We start from the raw sequence: 15,935 nt of genomic DNA on the forward strand, positions 1-15,935 counted from the left end.
CTTTGAAAGTGTTGCTTAATCAGAGCAACATAGAAAACTTATGGCACAATACAGGCCCTTCAGCCCACAAAGTTGTGCCGAACATGTCCCTACCTTAGAAATTACCTAGGGGTACCCATAGCCCTCTACTTTTCTGAGCTCCATGTATCTGTCCAGGAGTCTCTTAAAAGACCCTATTGTATCCTATCATATGGGTGGTCCTAATCATTCCAGGGGTCTTGCCAACTACCTATGTTCTTAGTGGATCAACATAAAATCCTAAAAGTTACTTCCTTTTGGTAGATAGTGATATTGTTCAAAATCTATAAAATACAAATATTTTCCTATTACAGTCATGATACCTGAAATGTTGTGACAAAACTGCTTTCAAGTAATATAATAAATCCAGCACCAAATTACTGCAAGTTCTATGAAGTTCATGTTGGAGGTAAATGCTTTTCAATGTAAATACAGTTAGAACTATATGGCACTTTTGGGGTGCTTCAACAGGGAGATAGAGGATTTTATTTTGGGGTGCACACTGCACATTCTATAGATAGAATAAGTTTGGTACTCACAAGTCTTATCTATTTTAACATACTCATGAAGAACTCTAAAGGTAATGGGGAAATCACAAACAAACTTATCCTGACTCAGTCTTTATACAAAGGATCATCTTGGAATAGGAATTTGGAATCTTTAGCCCTGTGTTTCATCACCATGATCTCTGCCCTTCTTGACCTCCTATCAGCTGAGAATTTAACTGCATATTCATTCCAGATTTTCAGTGGCATAGATGGTTTAGATTGAGTTCAACTTGAAATTTGACAAGGAGAAAGTAAAGTCTGACATGGCAGTATTTCAGTGGAGTAAAGGAAATTACAGTGATATGAGAGAAGAGTTGACCAAATTAAAATGGAAGGAGCTGTTAGTAGGGACGATAGCAGAGTAGCAATGGTGTGAGTTTCTGGGGAAAAATGAGGAAGATGCAGGATAGCTGTCTTCCAAAAACAAAGAAATACTCAAAACGGCAAAATAGTATAACCGTGGCTGACTAAGGAGGTCAAAGGTAAAGCAAAAGAGAGGTCATACAACAAAGCAAAAATTAGCAGAAAGACAGAGGATTGGGAAGCTTTTAAAATCCTACAGAGAACAACTAAATGAATCATAGGAGGGAAAGGATGAAACATGAAAGCAAGCTAGCAAACAATATCAAAGATTTTTCAAGTATGTAAAAAAATATAAGACAGGTGAGAGTCAAAAATGAGACCTGCGAAAATGAGGTTGGAGAAATAATAATTTTGGCAGGGAGATGACAGATGAACTAAATGAGTATTTTGCATCAGTCTTCACTGTGGAAGACATTAACAGTGTGCCAGATGTTGAAGGCTGTGAGGGAAGAGAAGTGACTGCAGTTACTATTACAAGGGAGAAGATGCTCAAAAAGCTGAAAGACCTAAGGGTACATAAGTCACCTGTCCCAGATGATCTTCACCCTCGGATTCTGAAAGAGGTAGTGGTAGAGATTGTGGAGGCATTCGTAATGATCTTTCAAAAATGATTGGACTCTAGCACAGTGCCAGAGGACTGGAAAATTGCAAATATCACTCCACTCCAAGAAAGAAGGAAGACAGTAGAAAGGAAATTAAAGACCCAGGCCTTAGAGGTTGGGAGAATGGGCAAGAAAGAAAGTGGCAAATGAAATACAATGTTGGAAAATGCAAGATCATGCACTTTGGCAGTAGAAATAAATGTGCAGACTATTTTCTAAATGGGAGAAAATACAAAAATCTGAGATGCAAAGGGACTGAGGAGTCAATGCGCAGAACATCTTAAAGGTTAACTTGCAGGTGGAGTCAGTGGTGAGGAAGGCAAATGTGGAAGACACTGATGTTGCCTGATGTTGTAGCGTGTGAAGGAAGAGAAGTGAGTGCAGTTACTATTACAAGAGAGAAGGTGCTTAAAAAGCTGAATGACCCAGGGGTACATAAGTCACCTCGACTAGATGAATTGCACTCTAGGGTTCTGAAAGAGGTAGTGTAAAAGATTGTGGAGGCATTAGAAATGATCTTTCAGAAAGCATTGGACTCTGGCATAGTGCCGGAGGATTGGAAAATTGCAAATATCACTCCTCTCTTTAAGAAAAGAGAAAGCAGCAGAAAGGAAATTATAGACCAGTCTGCCTGACCTCAGTGTTGGGAAGATCTTGGAGTCAATTGTTAAGGATGAAGTTTTGGAGTACTTGCTGACACAGGACAAAGTCAGTATGGTTTCCTTCAAGGAAAATCTTGCCTGATGAACCCGTTGGAATTCTTTGAGGAGATTACACATAGGATAGATAAAAGGGGATGCAGTGGATGTTATATATTTTGACTTTCAGAAAGTCTTTGACAAGGTGACACACATGAGGTTGCTTACTAAGTCAAGAGTCCATGGTATTGTAGGAAAGTTACGGGCATGGTTAGAGTATTGGCTGATAGGTAGGATGCAGAGAGTGAGATTAAAAGGATCCTTTTCTGGTTGGCTGCTGTCAGGGGTTGGTGTTGGAACCACTTTCTACGCTGTATATAAATGACTGAGATGATGGAGTAGATGGCTTTGTTGCTAAATTTGCAGATGATATGAAGACTGGTGGAGGGGCACGTAGTGTTGAGGAAACAGACAGGCTCCAGAAGGACTTAGACAGATTGGGAGAATGGGCAAAAGAGCAGCAAATGAAATACAATGATTGAAAATGCACGGTCATGCACTTTGGTAGTAGAAATAAATGTTCAGACTATTTTCTAAATGAGGAGAAAATCTGAGATGCAAAGATTTGGGAGTCCCTGTGCAGAACACCTTAAAGGTTAACTTACAGGTAGAGTCAGTGGTGAGGAAAGTAAATGCAATATTAGCATTCATTTCAAGAGGTTTAGAATACCAGAGCAAGGATATGATGCTGAGGCTTTATTAGGCACTGGTGAGGCCTCACCTTGAGTATTGTAAACAGTTTTGGGCTCCTCATCTAGGACAAGATGTGCTGGCATTGGAGAGGGTTCAGAGAAGGTTCATAAGGATGATTCTGGGAATGAAAGGGTTATCATATGAGGAACATTTGATAGCTCTGATTCTGTACTTGCTGGACTTCAGAAGGGTGGGGAGGGAATCTCATTGAAACCTTTTGAATATTGAAAGGCCTAGAGAGAGTTGATGAGGAAAGGATGTTTCCCATGGTGGGGGGAGTCTAGGACAAGGTAGCACAGCATCAGCATAGAATGACATCCATCTAAAACAGAAATACAGAGAAATTTCTTTAGCCAGAGGATGGTGAATTACCAAAGGCAGCCATGGACACCAGGTCATTGAGTGTATTTAAGGCAGACCTTGATAGGTTCTTGATTGGATATGACATCAAAGGTTATGGGGAGGAGGCTGAGGAGGGGAAAAAGGGATCAGCTAAGATTGAATGATGGAGCAGACTTGATGGGCCAAATAGCCTAATTCTGCTCCTGTATCTTATCATCTTATGGTCTACTGCAATCTATCCAGAATTGGAGGACACAGCCTTAAAATTGAGGGGTGACCTTTTTAGAACAGTAGTAAGCTGGAACCTTTTTAGCCAAGGAATGGTGAATTTGTGGAATGCTCTGCCACAGACTGAGGCGGAGGCCAAGTCAGTTGGTATATTCAAAGTGGAAGTTGATAATTTCCTGATTGCTAGGTGCATCAAGGGATATGGTGAGAGGGCAAGTGTATGGGTTTGAATAGGATCCTGAATCAGCCATGATGAAATGGCGGAGCAGACATGAAGGGCTGAATGGCCTAATTCTGCTCCTATATCTTACAGTCTTATATATAAAACTACTTTTTTTTCAACCAGAGACACTCTGCAATCTGAGTCTAGCAGTAGACTGGCTGGACTAGGCTTTGTGAAGGTTAAGTCCATAACAGGTCTTATAGTTGAAGTGAGTTTTGGAGTGAGTTGAGGAGATAACTCTTTCCTTAAAAACTGGTCAAACTATGGAATTCTCTACCACAGAAGGAAGCTGAAACCGATTCATTAAATATATTAAATGATAATCAAAAATGTTGGGAGAAACCAAACATAGGACACTGCATTTGTAAGATCAGATATTCTCATATTGAATGGCTGATCTATTCTGGCTCCTAATTTCTATGTGTCTACGCTTCTTTGATTTTATAATTCCTAGACAGCAGATGATCGAACAAATCATGCTTACCTTTTGTTTGCACTGGTAAGGAAAGGTCAGCACTTTAATACTTTCTATTCCTATACATTGCAATGTGGAATATGGAAGGCACTGAAGCTTTGCATTACTCTGCCTAGAGTCTCCTGTTGAAATGACTCAGGGATTGGATGCACTTTGTATCCCAGTCCCTCAGTTGTAATCCTGCCATCTAGGCAACCTCATTCATCAGGATATGGGTTGGGGGTGGGGGAGAGGGGTGGGTAGGGTTACTGACCTTCATCAAAAAATGTAAGCAAAATACAAGTACACAAAATGCTGGCAGAACTCAGCAGGCCAGACAGCATCTATGGGAGGAGGTAGTGATGGCGTTTCTACCTCGTCACTACCTCCTCCCATAGATGCTGTCTGGCCTGCTGAGTTCTGCCAGCATTTTGTGTTTTTATTTATTTCCAGCATCTGCAGATTCACTCGTGTTGCAGCAAAATACAAGTATTTACTTTGTCAATTCATACTTGCTTATATTATTATTTTTTTATTTAAAGCATTTAACTACATTTTTATTTTCAACTAGACTTTATATTCTTTTCCCCACTATTAAGTCCATGCTAACTGATTCCAAATGTTCATGATCATTAGTGGAGAAGGCATTTGATCATGAAAAGCCACTGTGGCAATCCATCAGTGCAGCCTTAGAGTCACCTGGAATCCATTCAGTCGCAAAGGCTCACTTGAAGCACAGGTCGTCTTGAATGTGATTGAAGCTAGTTACTCCATGTATCTCCCTGAGGTAAAAGCTGACAATTTTCTTCGAATTGCTTAGAATTTTCAGATCAATAATTTGCAACCAAATGTATTTAAATGTATCTGTACTCACGCGTAATTCATCAATTTTCACTTTGTCCTTCTTTTCAACTACTTCCAACTGCTTTTTCTTCTTCTCTTTCTCCTGTCCTTTGGCCTTATCTTTACCCTTGGATGGTTTTGTGCCTTTCATGGGAGAGTCATCAATTTTGATCTCTGAATATGGAGGAGGGAGGAGGATGGGCACAAAACACTCAAACATGAATGGCATGAAAGTTGACACTTTGGCTTCTGCTAGGCGAGGATGGAAACTACCCAAACTGGAACTATATTCTAATGCAGACCACTAACGCTACAATGATAAACTGGTCACTGAAAACTATGTTCCAAAGACAATCAGACCATTTTGAATACGAGGATCCAACAAAGAACACTGAATGCAACAATGGACCTAAACAAATTGAGAAATTTATCACCAACACAATGCAGGACAAGCATCTGGTAACAAACTACTGAGACTCGTATGGGCTGGAACACTGTTTTTACCTTCATTTAGTTTAGTCAACTGATAATGCAATCTCTTATTTGTTAACTTTATCACTTGTTTCATGGAAAATTCTTTATGAATGCCTGTTACCTGTGCTAATCCTGCAGATGGTGTTGTTATAGACAAGCTCAAGATCGCCTGTTACTCCAAGTGCTTTATATTCAATTTTATTTCTTATAGAGAGGACTTTCTCCTGAAGTTGGACATTCTGGATACACACTGTCATTTAGTACTCAAGATGCTTGCTGGTCAATTTTTCAGTCACTTTCTGCCTTTGGGATCTGTTAATTAAAAAGTACCTATTTCAGAAAGCTATCAATTATTCATATTATGGATCCAGTGATTCAGAATTTTAATGCTGTATTAAACTTTGCATTTGATAGTCTCAGTACCTCTCATTTTACTTATTACTTTTCTGAAGATGTAATTTAATCAGCTGAAGTCAGGGTATCTGATTTGAATATTAGCATAGTGTCTCATTTACAGAATGCATAACTGTGGTTTACCGGCCTGCATTACTTTAATTCTTTTGCAAATTTTCGGCAATGTTCATCGATTAGTTTGTGTTTAATATAATGCAATACTTTTATCAATGAACCTGATAGACTGTCTGCATGTGTGCGCGTGCACATGGGAGAAACAAAGAGAAAGAGACTGTATTAACAGTATAACCATATGTAGATACCAGTTATCAAATTGAACTGTGTATTGATTAAAATAGTGAAGCTGATTAATCCATTAAGCTGCAATTGGAAATTTTCAACAACTAGATTAAAGGATTACATTGTTACAGATTTCAAAGCTCATGTCATTTGAAGCCACTTCAACAAATTTTCATTTTAACTATCACACACAAAACACTACTGCAGGTTAATTCACCAGTGGAAAGCCTAAACAAAAGCCATGCTAAGGCTATATTATTACACAAATTACTCCTCCTTCAACAAGTTCTTTTACAGCAGATTTGTGGACTAGGGCTCTGAAGGAATGATGAGTGTCCGTGGCAGCACTTGCCTGGAACTATGAAGGACCCTTCTCATTTCTGGTCACTTCTCTGATAGCAAGCAGTTGCAGCTATATCTGCCTGGCATTTTTAGCTAGGAGTTCTGTTCTCTATAGTAACCCTCATGTCTAGTTTGTGCCAACTTTCATGATAGCTGAGTAATGTGGATGAGTGACAGGTTCTGTCGTGATATAAATGGAAGATGACCAGGCAAAGCAAAGCACGTGCAGTAAGCAGAAACACACAATTTTCATTAACCGCTGAGAGTGACACATCTGATACAAATCCAAATATAATGGCAATCATTCAAAAAATTCATCTCTGCAGAAAATCCTTACCAAATATTCTATAATTTCTTCCATTAGAAATCCTACATCATCCAAAGAGGATTCTTATGAATGATTACATTATCTCCAAGAAACACAGAAAGGTTAGAAATTCAGTAGGATTTGCATTATTTAATGTAAAATTATAGGATATTGTGATAAGATCAAAAACATGTATCAATGCTAGCATCCAGCCACATCTGTGAACACATTGACACAAACTAAAATATAAAATACCAGGCTACATTCACCTTCACAACATCAGCTATCTCCTGACCCAGTTCAGCTGCTGTCGATAGCCCTGCTTTGCTACTTCTTGCCCACCTGTTCTGTTGCCTTCCTTGTTGCCCCCCACCATTTTCTACCCTGAGTAAGCCTCGTGTTATCCATTTCAGATGTAGCCCTTGCTTCTTGACCAACAGTTAACAGATCCTAATCCAATACTATCGTGTAAATCTGTTAATTGTGTTTTTTAAATCCTGGTATTATCCATCCAAATCTATATGTTATCCTCCACACCCATAACCCCTGGAAACTTGTACATTCTTCCATTTTTTCCAGGAACTTTTCTAATTTTTTCACTTCAACATTGCTATTCCTTCCTTTCAGACCTTAGCTCTTGAATTCCCTCCTCCTTTAGAACATTTCTTACAATCTGCTCAATTAAATGAATTTCTATTTCTGTCTACTTTTGTCTTCTGTGGTTCTTTGTGAATTTTGATTGGATAACACTGAGGCAAAGTATCTTTACTACCTTTTGCAAAAAAAATGCGACTTTGTTGTTAACATATTCTCAGCTGTTAGCATCAATTCATTAATCCCAGTTATTAATGTTCACAGATAGTTGAGTTTGTCACCACAAAACAATCACCTATGCCTCCTTCACAACATGCACATTCCGTCTTTATGACAAGGAAATAAGTTTACATTCCCCTCCATTTACCCTCTGCTGCTATCTCCATATCTTCCTTCTCTTCTGCCTCAGCTGCAGCTGCTTCCTGCTGTCGGAGTTGCTGTAAGGAAATTCACAAGATCACCCTCTGAATTTCAAAAGCCACATCACAAGTAAAAGGATAACATGACTTCTTGATTGTCTTGTGTGTTTCATATTCAACACCTTGTCATCAACGTTGCTGTGTAGCTGGACAGGTGGACTGTAAAAAAGATGTTGACTCTAGCCTGCAGGGAATTCCAACTCAACAGTGTAACTTTTTAATCCTTTTAGTCGAAAGTTCCTCCAGACGCTGCCATTAGATAATGTAAAGTGTTCCTAAATAGGCCCTACATACTAGAAGATCAACAGTAAGAATAAAATGTTGAGTTTTAGCCTTATCTCATCCCTCAATGTCGCAAAAACAAAGGAGCTGGTTGTGGACTACAGGAGGAATGGAGACAGGCTAACCCCTATTGACATCAGTGGATCTGGTGTTGAGAGGGTAAACAGCTTCAAGTTCCTTGGCATCCACATCACCGAGGACCTCACGTGGTCTGTACACACCAGCTGTGTGGTGAAAAGGGCACAACAGTGCCTCTTTCACCTCAGACAGTTGAGTAAGTTTGGTATGGGCCCTTAAATCCTAAGAACTTTCTACAGGGGCACAATTGAGAGCATCCTGACTGGCCGCATCACTGCCTGGTATGGGAACTGTACCTCCCTTATTCACAGGACTCTGCAGTGAGCAGTGCAGACGGCCCAGCACAGCTGTAGTTGTGAACTTTGCACTGGTCAGCAAATTTACAAAGACAGGTGTTAAAAAAGGGTTCAAAGGTTCATTGGGGACTTGAGTCACCCCAACCACAATCTATTCCAGCTGCTACCATTCGGGAAACAGTACCGCAGCATAAAAGCCAGGACCAATAGGCCCCGGGACAGCTTCTTCCACCATGCCATCAGACTGATTAACTCACGCTGATTTGAGTGTACTCTATGTTACATTGACTGCTCTATTTATTATAAATTACTATGATTGAACATTTAGACAGAGATGTACCCTTAAGATTTTTACTCAAGTATGTGAAGGATGTAAGAAATAAAGTCAATAAATAAATAAAATAAATAAATACTACTTTTAGATATGATACCTAATAAACAAAAGTTGCAGAATTGGGCAAACTCATCTTTAAGGTATGGCTAGAGCTGTTTACACTTTGATTGCTGTATTAAAACGTGATCACTGAACATTGCCACAGGAATCCTGCAAAGCCTGAATGAAGTAGACTCCAGAGCAGTTGAGGGTTTGGCATTGCTGTGTAAGAAACCAGCAACTAGGAAATTAAGCTGCTTTTTTTTTTAGATGAACGGTATTGGGAATCATGTAGGAAAGTCAGCAATGTGTCACACCTAATTAGAAATCAATGAATTTCGATTAAACCCAATGCAGTATTTCAGTGGATGAACAAATGTCACCCCTCTTTATAATATTGAGGGACTATTGCACTATGATTGGTCCCTAATCAGCAAAAAATATATATCCACTTAATCCCTCTTCAAATTGTGTTACATCTATTTCAGGAACTCTAGATGGTACAATGTTTCATATTCATATGCAATGCATTTACTGTGTAAGGCTTGCCTTAGGTTATTTTTACATTGCTATACCTAACTGATGAATATATTTTATGATACAGTTATAAGATTATTGTCTACAATAGACATTGAAGTACACTTTTAAATCACGACGTACCTCCATGAGAGTTTCAATAGAGGCAAAATATTTTGACCACCAGTCCAGCATGCTTTCATCTGGCTCCTCTTCTTCTATTTCCTCTCCTTTCTTTTTCTTCTTCTTTTTCGATTTCTCATCTTCATTCTAGAGATATGAAAACACACAAACTGAGAAAGTAATGATCTGCTGGAGCAAATGAAGGCTTTCCTTGTGTCTATAATGTGGAGACAGCAATCTTTTATTTAACTTCATTGGATGCTACTTTTACTTTGATTAGTACTGTTCTGTTTCTAAATTATTCAGACTACAGCGCACAGTGAGGACTGCCGAGTGCATCATTGGAGCCTCCCTGCCCTCTATTGTGGACCTGCACTCTTCCAGGTTGAAGAAGAGGGCGGGGAACATCATAAAGGACTCCTTCCATCCTGCGCACGGACTGTTTGAACTGCTTCCATCTGGTAGGCGCTTCAGATCCCTCCAGACTAAGACTAATAGGCACTGGAGAAGTTTTTTCCCTACTGCGGTCACTTTGCTGAACAGTTAACTGCCGGTTAACTGTCGGCTAACTATTACTTGGATTGCACTACCTGTATGTATAATCTATATTTTCATTTATATTTATCATTATTATTGTTATGAGCAGAGAGACAACATCTGCCGGAAGTAAATTCCTTGTATGTGCACAGATTAAAGTCTGATTCTGATTCTGATTATTTTACCGCAAGTAAAACCAGGCAATGAAACCATTTGCAAAATTAGTTGGTTTCTGATCTCACTGGTGATTTTGATCTTATCCATTTCCAAATGTACTTTCTATTCAGAATGTGTGGTAAAATTCTTCACAGTTTAACAAATGTTTTTGGTATCTTTCCATCAACCTCCCATTGGATATTTTTTAAACGTCTTCTTTAGTTGGGGCATAGAAAAAAGTTTTCTTTTTGTCTCTGCTCATTCAGTGCCCATTACAGTCCTCGTAACTGAAGGAAGTCTAATTAAAACTTCTGACAAATATGATGATTATTATATCTTATTATAATGGCCTCATTGGCTGTGTTTAACAATCCTACCCAGACTGTATGAGAGAGATCCCTTTATTGTGGAATCCTAGATCGAGTCTCCGGTGGAACCTAGATATGTTAAAGATACGTTAATATATCACTTCTCTTATGGTTACCTTAATCAATGACACCTGGCACTCTGTGGATACTACTTCTTTAGCTCCAATATATCACAGAACTTGATTCACTGAAGACCATAAGGGGATACTGGGTTTTACACTATAAGATATGAGGCTTTGAGATCTATTCATATTTGTATCTAAATTTGCATGACGCATCATGGTGTTCTAATGGAGACACCAATATCAATGCTGTAGTAGGGCAAAACTAAGCCTGAAGCTATTAATGAATTCAGAAATGAGAAATGAAGAATAATGAGTTGGTGACGTCTTTGCTTGGATCTTGGCAACCTGAAGTTTGAAAAAGGAATATAGTGACAAGGTGTGGGGTTATTGTAATGCAAGGTCCTGGAATCAGAGACTTGAAATGATTCTTGACTTCATTATGTCGAGGTGGTAACGATGGTGTCACATATGTTAGTGTGTGGAGATCAATAAGAACAAAGGAGGAAAGCTTATACATAGTGGTGTGTATAAGATAGTGAGGATTCCATTACACAAAACAGGGTTGTAATGGAAAAGAAAAAATGTGTCTCTTAATTCTCAATTTGAGATATTATAAATAAAGTTTGTGAAGAGTGTGCTTTGTTATGAGAACTTATCAATGCTATTTTAAACTTACCACATCAAGTTTGACAACAGCGTCAGAGTTCTGTCATTGAATGAAAACAGACAAAATGAGATGATGCCAACAACACAAACCTGGTAGCAAACTTATTAAAATTAATTTTCTCTGCATCTTAATTATAAATAGATAAACACAACAGAAATGGAACACAGATTCTCATGGATGTTGGTACATGTCTGGATGTTAACAACACTCAAAAATTGTTACAAAAGATTTAAAATTTGAAATAAAATCAAGCTTGTGGACATGAATTACTGGCATCTTGAAACTCTACTCATCCACCTGAATCATCAGTTAGTACTGCTAGAAAGGTTCCCTGGAACCGTATTGTTTCAATAGAAACAACAGAGCAGCTCCACCTGAAGAGTTGTGCCAAAATGGAGTAACAGATGGACCAATGGATCTCAGAGCACCTCGCTGTTGTTGGTCACCATTTATTCTTCCAGATTTCTCATAAAAGTCAATTCCTCTAAATGCTGTCTGGGAATTACCACTCATAACAGAAATTTAGTTGATGCCAGAAGGAAGAGGTGGTTGAGATGATCTAATTCACATCTGAAGTGTTTACCAGTGCCAGACCAACATTTAGGATTGCATGGAGTGACCCCTCCTGTCCCAGTTGTACAAGCACGTGCAGATTCCTAATGACAGCACCTTCTTGTTCCACTGAGTTCCTGCCCCATCCTCTTTGATATGTATGTCTGGCTGGAATCACCTACTGCAAATTACCTGACTGACTGGAGACACAAAAGACTACAGATACAGGAGGAACTCAGCAGGCCAGGCAGCATGGATGGAAGGAAATGAACAATCAACTTTCGAAGTCAACACTCTTCATCTGATGAAGTGTTGACTTCAAAGTGTTGACTGTCCATTTCCCTCCACAGATGCTGCCTGACCTGTTGAGTTCCTCCAGCATCTTGTTTGTTATTATTGATTTTATTTTTATTTTTTTTACTAGGGGCACAGCAGAATAACAGGGCATTCCAGGTGAATGAGCCTGTACCGCCCATTTACACCAACGTGACCAATTAATCAACTAACCCATGTCTTTGAAACCCATATGTATGTTTACCCTCTTCAAACAGGGAGGCTGTTGCCGAGACCTCACTGATGACCTGGCTGAACGGAATTAATTTACAGAGATCATGCAAATGGGTTGCAAGTTTCCTGGTCTGAAGGACTCAATGCAAGAGCTCAATCTACTGGAAAATGGGAGTAGTCCCTTTGCAAAATCCACTTACCCTTCTAACACGTCATGTGATTGAGAAAGCTTCAGTTTAGAGACACAATGACTAATGAAGGGGACAGGAGAGGCTCCTTCAACTGTAATAGTCAATTATCTTTTGGAGCCTCCATTTCATCCCTGAGTTTTCTGAACCATGGCAGAACCATATTATCTCCAGATTGGACTCTTGGTAATGTAGCAGTAGCCTTACTTAATAAAGTGAATGGCTATTGTATTGGATAACCAGCAGACCTTGAGATTCACAGTCAGTTGATCTAATGGAGCTGTGATCACTGAAATTCAACTTTTAAAAGCCTCTGGTTACTAAAAAGGCAACAAAAGGGTTAAGATAAATGCCATACTTACAGCATCCAGCCTGACTACAGTTTCTGTTTTCTTCACTGGAACCTCTGTTTCCATGTTAATGTTGATATCGCCTGCAGAGTGAGAGATTGGGCCCCCATTTGCCATTGCCAAGAATCCATTCATCAATGTAGCTGAACAGAAACCCAGTGGAATCCAGGAGAGAGAGATACACAGGAAAAGACAAGGATAGAACATGGAGTAAGAAGTATGAGGAAGTGGACAGAAAAACTTCTAAAGGTGAAAGGGTAAGAAAAAAAGATGTTAAAGTGTGAGAAAGTAAGATATCATGTATTCACCACCTAAGAAGATGGTGTTTTATTGTTAAGTCTAAAACAGGCATGTCAACCACTTAGAATTTCATATTCCTATGATGAAAAGTACTGTAAAATGAATTCTGAACTTATGCAAAGCTGTACTTAGAAGCTGATACATCTCATTATAACATTCACCCCCAGCCTACTGGACACCTCTTTATACTGACCAAGTACTGAAGTTTCTTACACCCATAGTTTGAGATGTTTGCGAACTGCTCCTTTGAGGAGTTGTGCTTCTGAATGGTATTGGGAAGACAGTCCATCTTCCTTGGACTGAAATACAATTCTCTCCTCACAGAGCACAGATTCTTCAATGGAACGAGTGGCAGAACTTAAAATGTCAGAGATCAGAAATAAAAAACTGAAATTGTTGGGAAATCTACTAGCATTGCTAAGAACAATAATATATTTATTGCACAATACTCAGCCTTTTATTGATCAAATATCACAATGGATTGCTTATTATTATCCAGTGAAAACAGTTTATAACAACTTACACCAAGAATAAGTGCATCTCTACAACTTCATCTAATAACACTATATTATGGCAACAGTTATTTCAAAATCAATATCTTTAGGTCTCAGCAGCACAATATTTTTGAAAATTCAAGTTTAAGACTCCATCAACTTCCCCTCAAAACCAAGGTCACTATGGAATACTCTCACATAGTTCGAGGTGGTCAAGAACGTAACTGTTCTCTGGGTGCTGAAGCCTCCCACTCAGCATCTTGCTCCACTAGTACTGTAGTCCCAAATCCAATTTACTCTCCATTTGGTTCTGTGACTTCTCTAAGATTAGATAGTTGACTATTTTTGGCACACTCTGTGCACTATCTTACTCCAATGGGTCAAGACAGAGAAAAAATTATCGATGATGTTTTTGTAGAGTAAATTGGAGATCTTAATTATTTTGTGTACAAAGTGCATCTCTGACATACTCTTCTGATGGTTTTGATTTTTCCTACTGCAACATTACGGGTCAGCAGAATATTCAGAGGTGCACCAATAGGATACAACCATATTTCCATCTGGGTACACAAGAAACCAGGTGGAGAGGAGATGGGAAATGACTGGAAAATTCTTATCCATTGTTTTGGATATCTCTGACTAGATTTATAATAAATAATATTGTATGTTCTTGGGTTGTACTCAATTCTTCCTATAGTACATTACAGGTTTTGCAAATCCCTGAGGACTGCTATGTATGGGAGGCGGGTTTCAGTTATTAAGCTCAGAGCTTATTTACACCTTATGCTAGTGACTTCTGGCATACATGTGAAAAAAATATTTAAGGGTTAAACCATCTCAAATTTTTGAGTAATAACAGAAAAATGTACATTGGATATCTGCTACTACAGAGGCTAGGTTTTGTTACTTATAATAGCCTCTACTCTGACAAAATTGAAATGGATAATTGAATTCCTCACTCCCTGTAACACCACCAAAATAAGTTTACATAGGCTACATTTCCAGAATTTACTATTACATGGTTAGAACATAATTATACATTCTTTTCCCTTTAAGAAGCATTGAATTCAAGTAACGTGAAGTGCCCTTCATTTGTCACTAATCCTCTACTTTCAGCATGGACCCATGACTTGAAGAATCATTGTTATAGTATTTTTGCTCTTTCCCTTATCCTTTCAGTGTGGTTTCCTGCCTGGTGTACAAGGCAGATAAAAGTGCCCCATAATTCTAGTGCCTGTTTATGAGTAAATGAGAGCCAAGAATACAAAATCAATAAATCAAAATAAAATCAAATAGATGATCAAATTCTCTTGCATATTGACTTTGTTTACTTGGAAAGAAACACACTTATAGAAGTTCCTAAATGTAAATCAATTAAAGTGAAGCAGACTTGAACATCTTCTTGCAAAATTGACTGAAGATGTAAAGACTGAAGCAACGAACACAAAATGTTGGATGAACTCAGCAGGCTAGGCAGCATCTATGGAAAAAAGTACAGTTGATGTTTCAGGCCAAAACAGGCAGAAAGCGTCGATCGTACCTTTTTTCTTAGATGCTGCCTGGCCTGCTGAGTTCCTCCATCATTTTGTGTGTGTTGATCAGATTTTCAGAATCTGCAGATTTTTTTTAGACTATGAGGACACTCAGTCCTCATTTATTGTCATTTAGAAATGCATGCATGCATTAGGAAATGATGCAATGTTCCTCCGGAGTGATATCACAAAATAAAGGACAAACCAAGACCCACACTGACAAAACCACATAATTATGGCATATAGTTACAGCAGTGCAAAGCAATACCGTAATTCGATAATTTTCTCTTGTATGTAAAGATTGGAGGTGGCTTTGAAGGACTACAAAGTATTTTAATATTAGATAAAAGTGCACATCAGAAGTTCCTCAAAGCCTCTCAGTTCAGTGCATCTGATTCAGAGAGTGACATGATCTAGACACAAGATACAAGTTTCCAAGTGGTAATACTGAGTAAATAGGTGGAGAGCTACTGTGTTAGTAATTGATAGAGCTGTTCGTCCCTATGAATATGCTGTTTTTCTAAGTATAAACATACCTGCATTTGCCCAGTTCTGAACTATGCTGTCAGGTGGTCTGTAGATGAACTTCCTTAAGGAGCCAACAGCATGTGAGCCAACTAACGTGTATCTGCCAAACGCACGACAATCCACCACTCGGATATTAAGGGGAGGGTGAAGCAATTCATTCTCTGGTAAATCCTATGAACAAT

The 15,935-nt window shown here is 38.7% G+C and overlaps 1 protein-coding gene and 1 long non-coding RNA gene across 6 annotated transcripts in view; one reads left to right on the forward strand and one right to left on the reverse strand.

Annotated features, from left to right (window-relative positions):
* The window catches only part of otofa (otoferlin a), a 351,746-nt gene that overhangs the window by 39,391 nt on the left and 296,420 nt on the right, over positions 1 to 15,935 (reverse strand). For 2 of the 5 annotated variants that reach the window (XM_059981755.1, XM_059981757.1), the window contains 6 exons: positions 15,762 to 15,924; positions 12,912 to 12,982; positions 11,312 to 11,341; positions 9,531 to 9,656; positions 7,790 to 7,859; positions 5,044 to 5,156 (listed from right to left, as the gene is read on the reverse strand). In XM_059981755.1, the coding sequence (XP_059837738.1) occupies positions 5,044 to 5,156; positions 7,790 to 7,859; positions 9,531 to 9,656; positions 11,312 to 11,341; positions 12,912 to 12,982; positions 15,762 to 15,924 (573 nt within the window). Of the gene's footprint in view, positions 1 to 5,043; positions 5,187 to 7,789; positions 7,860 to 9,530; positions 9,657 to 11,311; positions 11,342 to 12,911; positions 13,043 to 15,761; positions 15,925 to 15,935 lie in introns of all 5 variants that reach the window. The other 3 variants (XM_059981752.1, XM_059981756.1, XM_059981754.1) reach the window with 3 other exon arrangements.
* Positions 1 to 15,935, forward strand: part of LOC132400613 (uncharacterized) — a 66,484-nt gene that overhangs the window by 21,018 nt on the left and 29,531 nt on the right. The window contains exon 2 of the long non-coding RNA XR_009514318.1: positions 9,816 to 10,101. This is a non-coding gene — a long non-coding RNA (uncharacterized LOC132400613). The remainder of the gene's footprint in view (positions 1 to 9,815; positions 10,102 to 15,935) is intronic.

The sequence above is a fragment of the Hypanus sabinus genome, chromosome 10 (genome assembly GCF_030144855.1).
Source record: "Hypanus sabinus isolate sHypSab1 chromosome 10, sHypSab1.hap1, whole genome shotgun sequence".
Taxonomy (NCBI): Eukaryota; Metazoa; Chordata; class Chondrichthyes; order Myliobatiformes; family Dasyatidae; genus Hypanus; species Hypanus sabinus.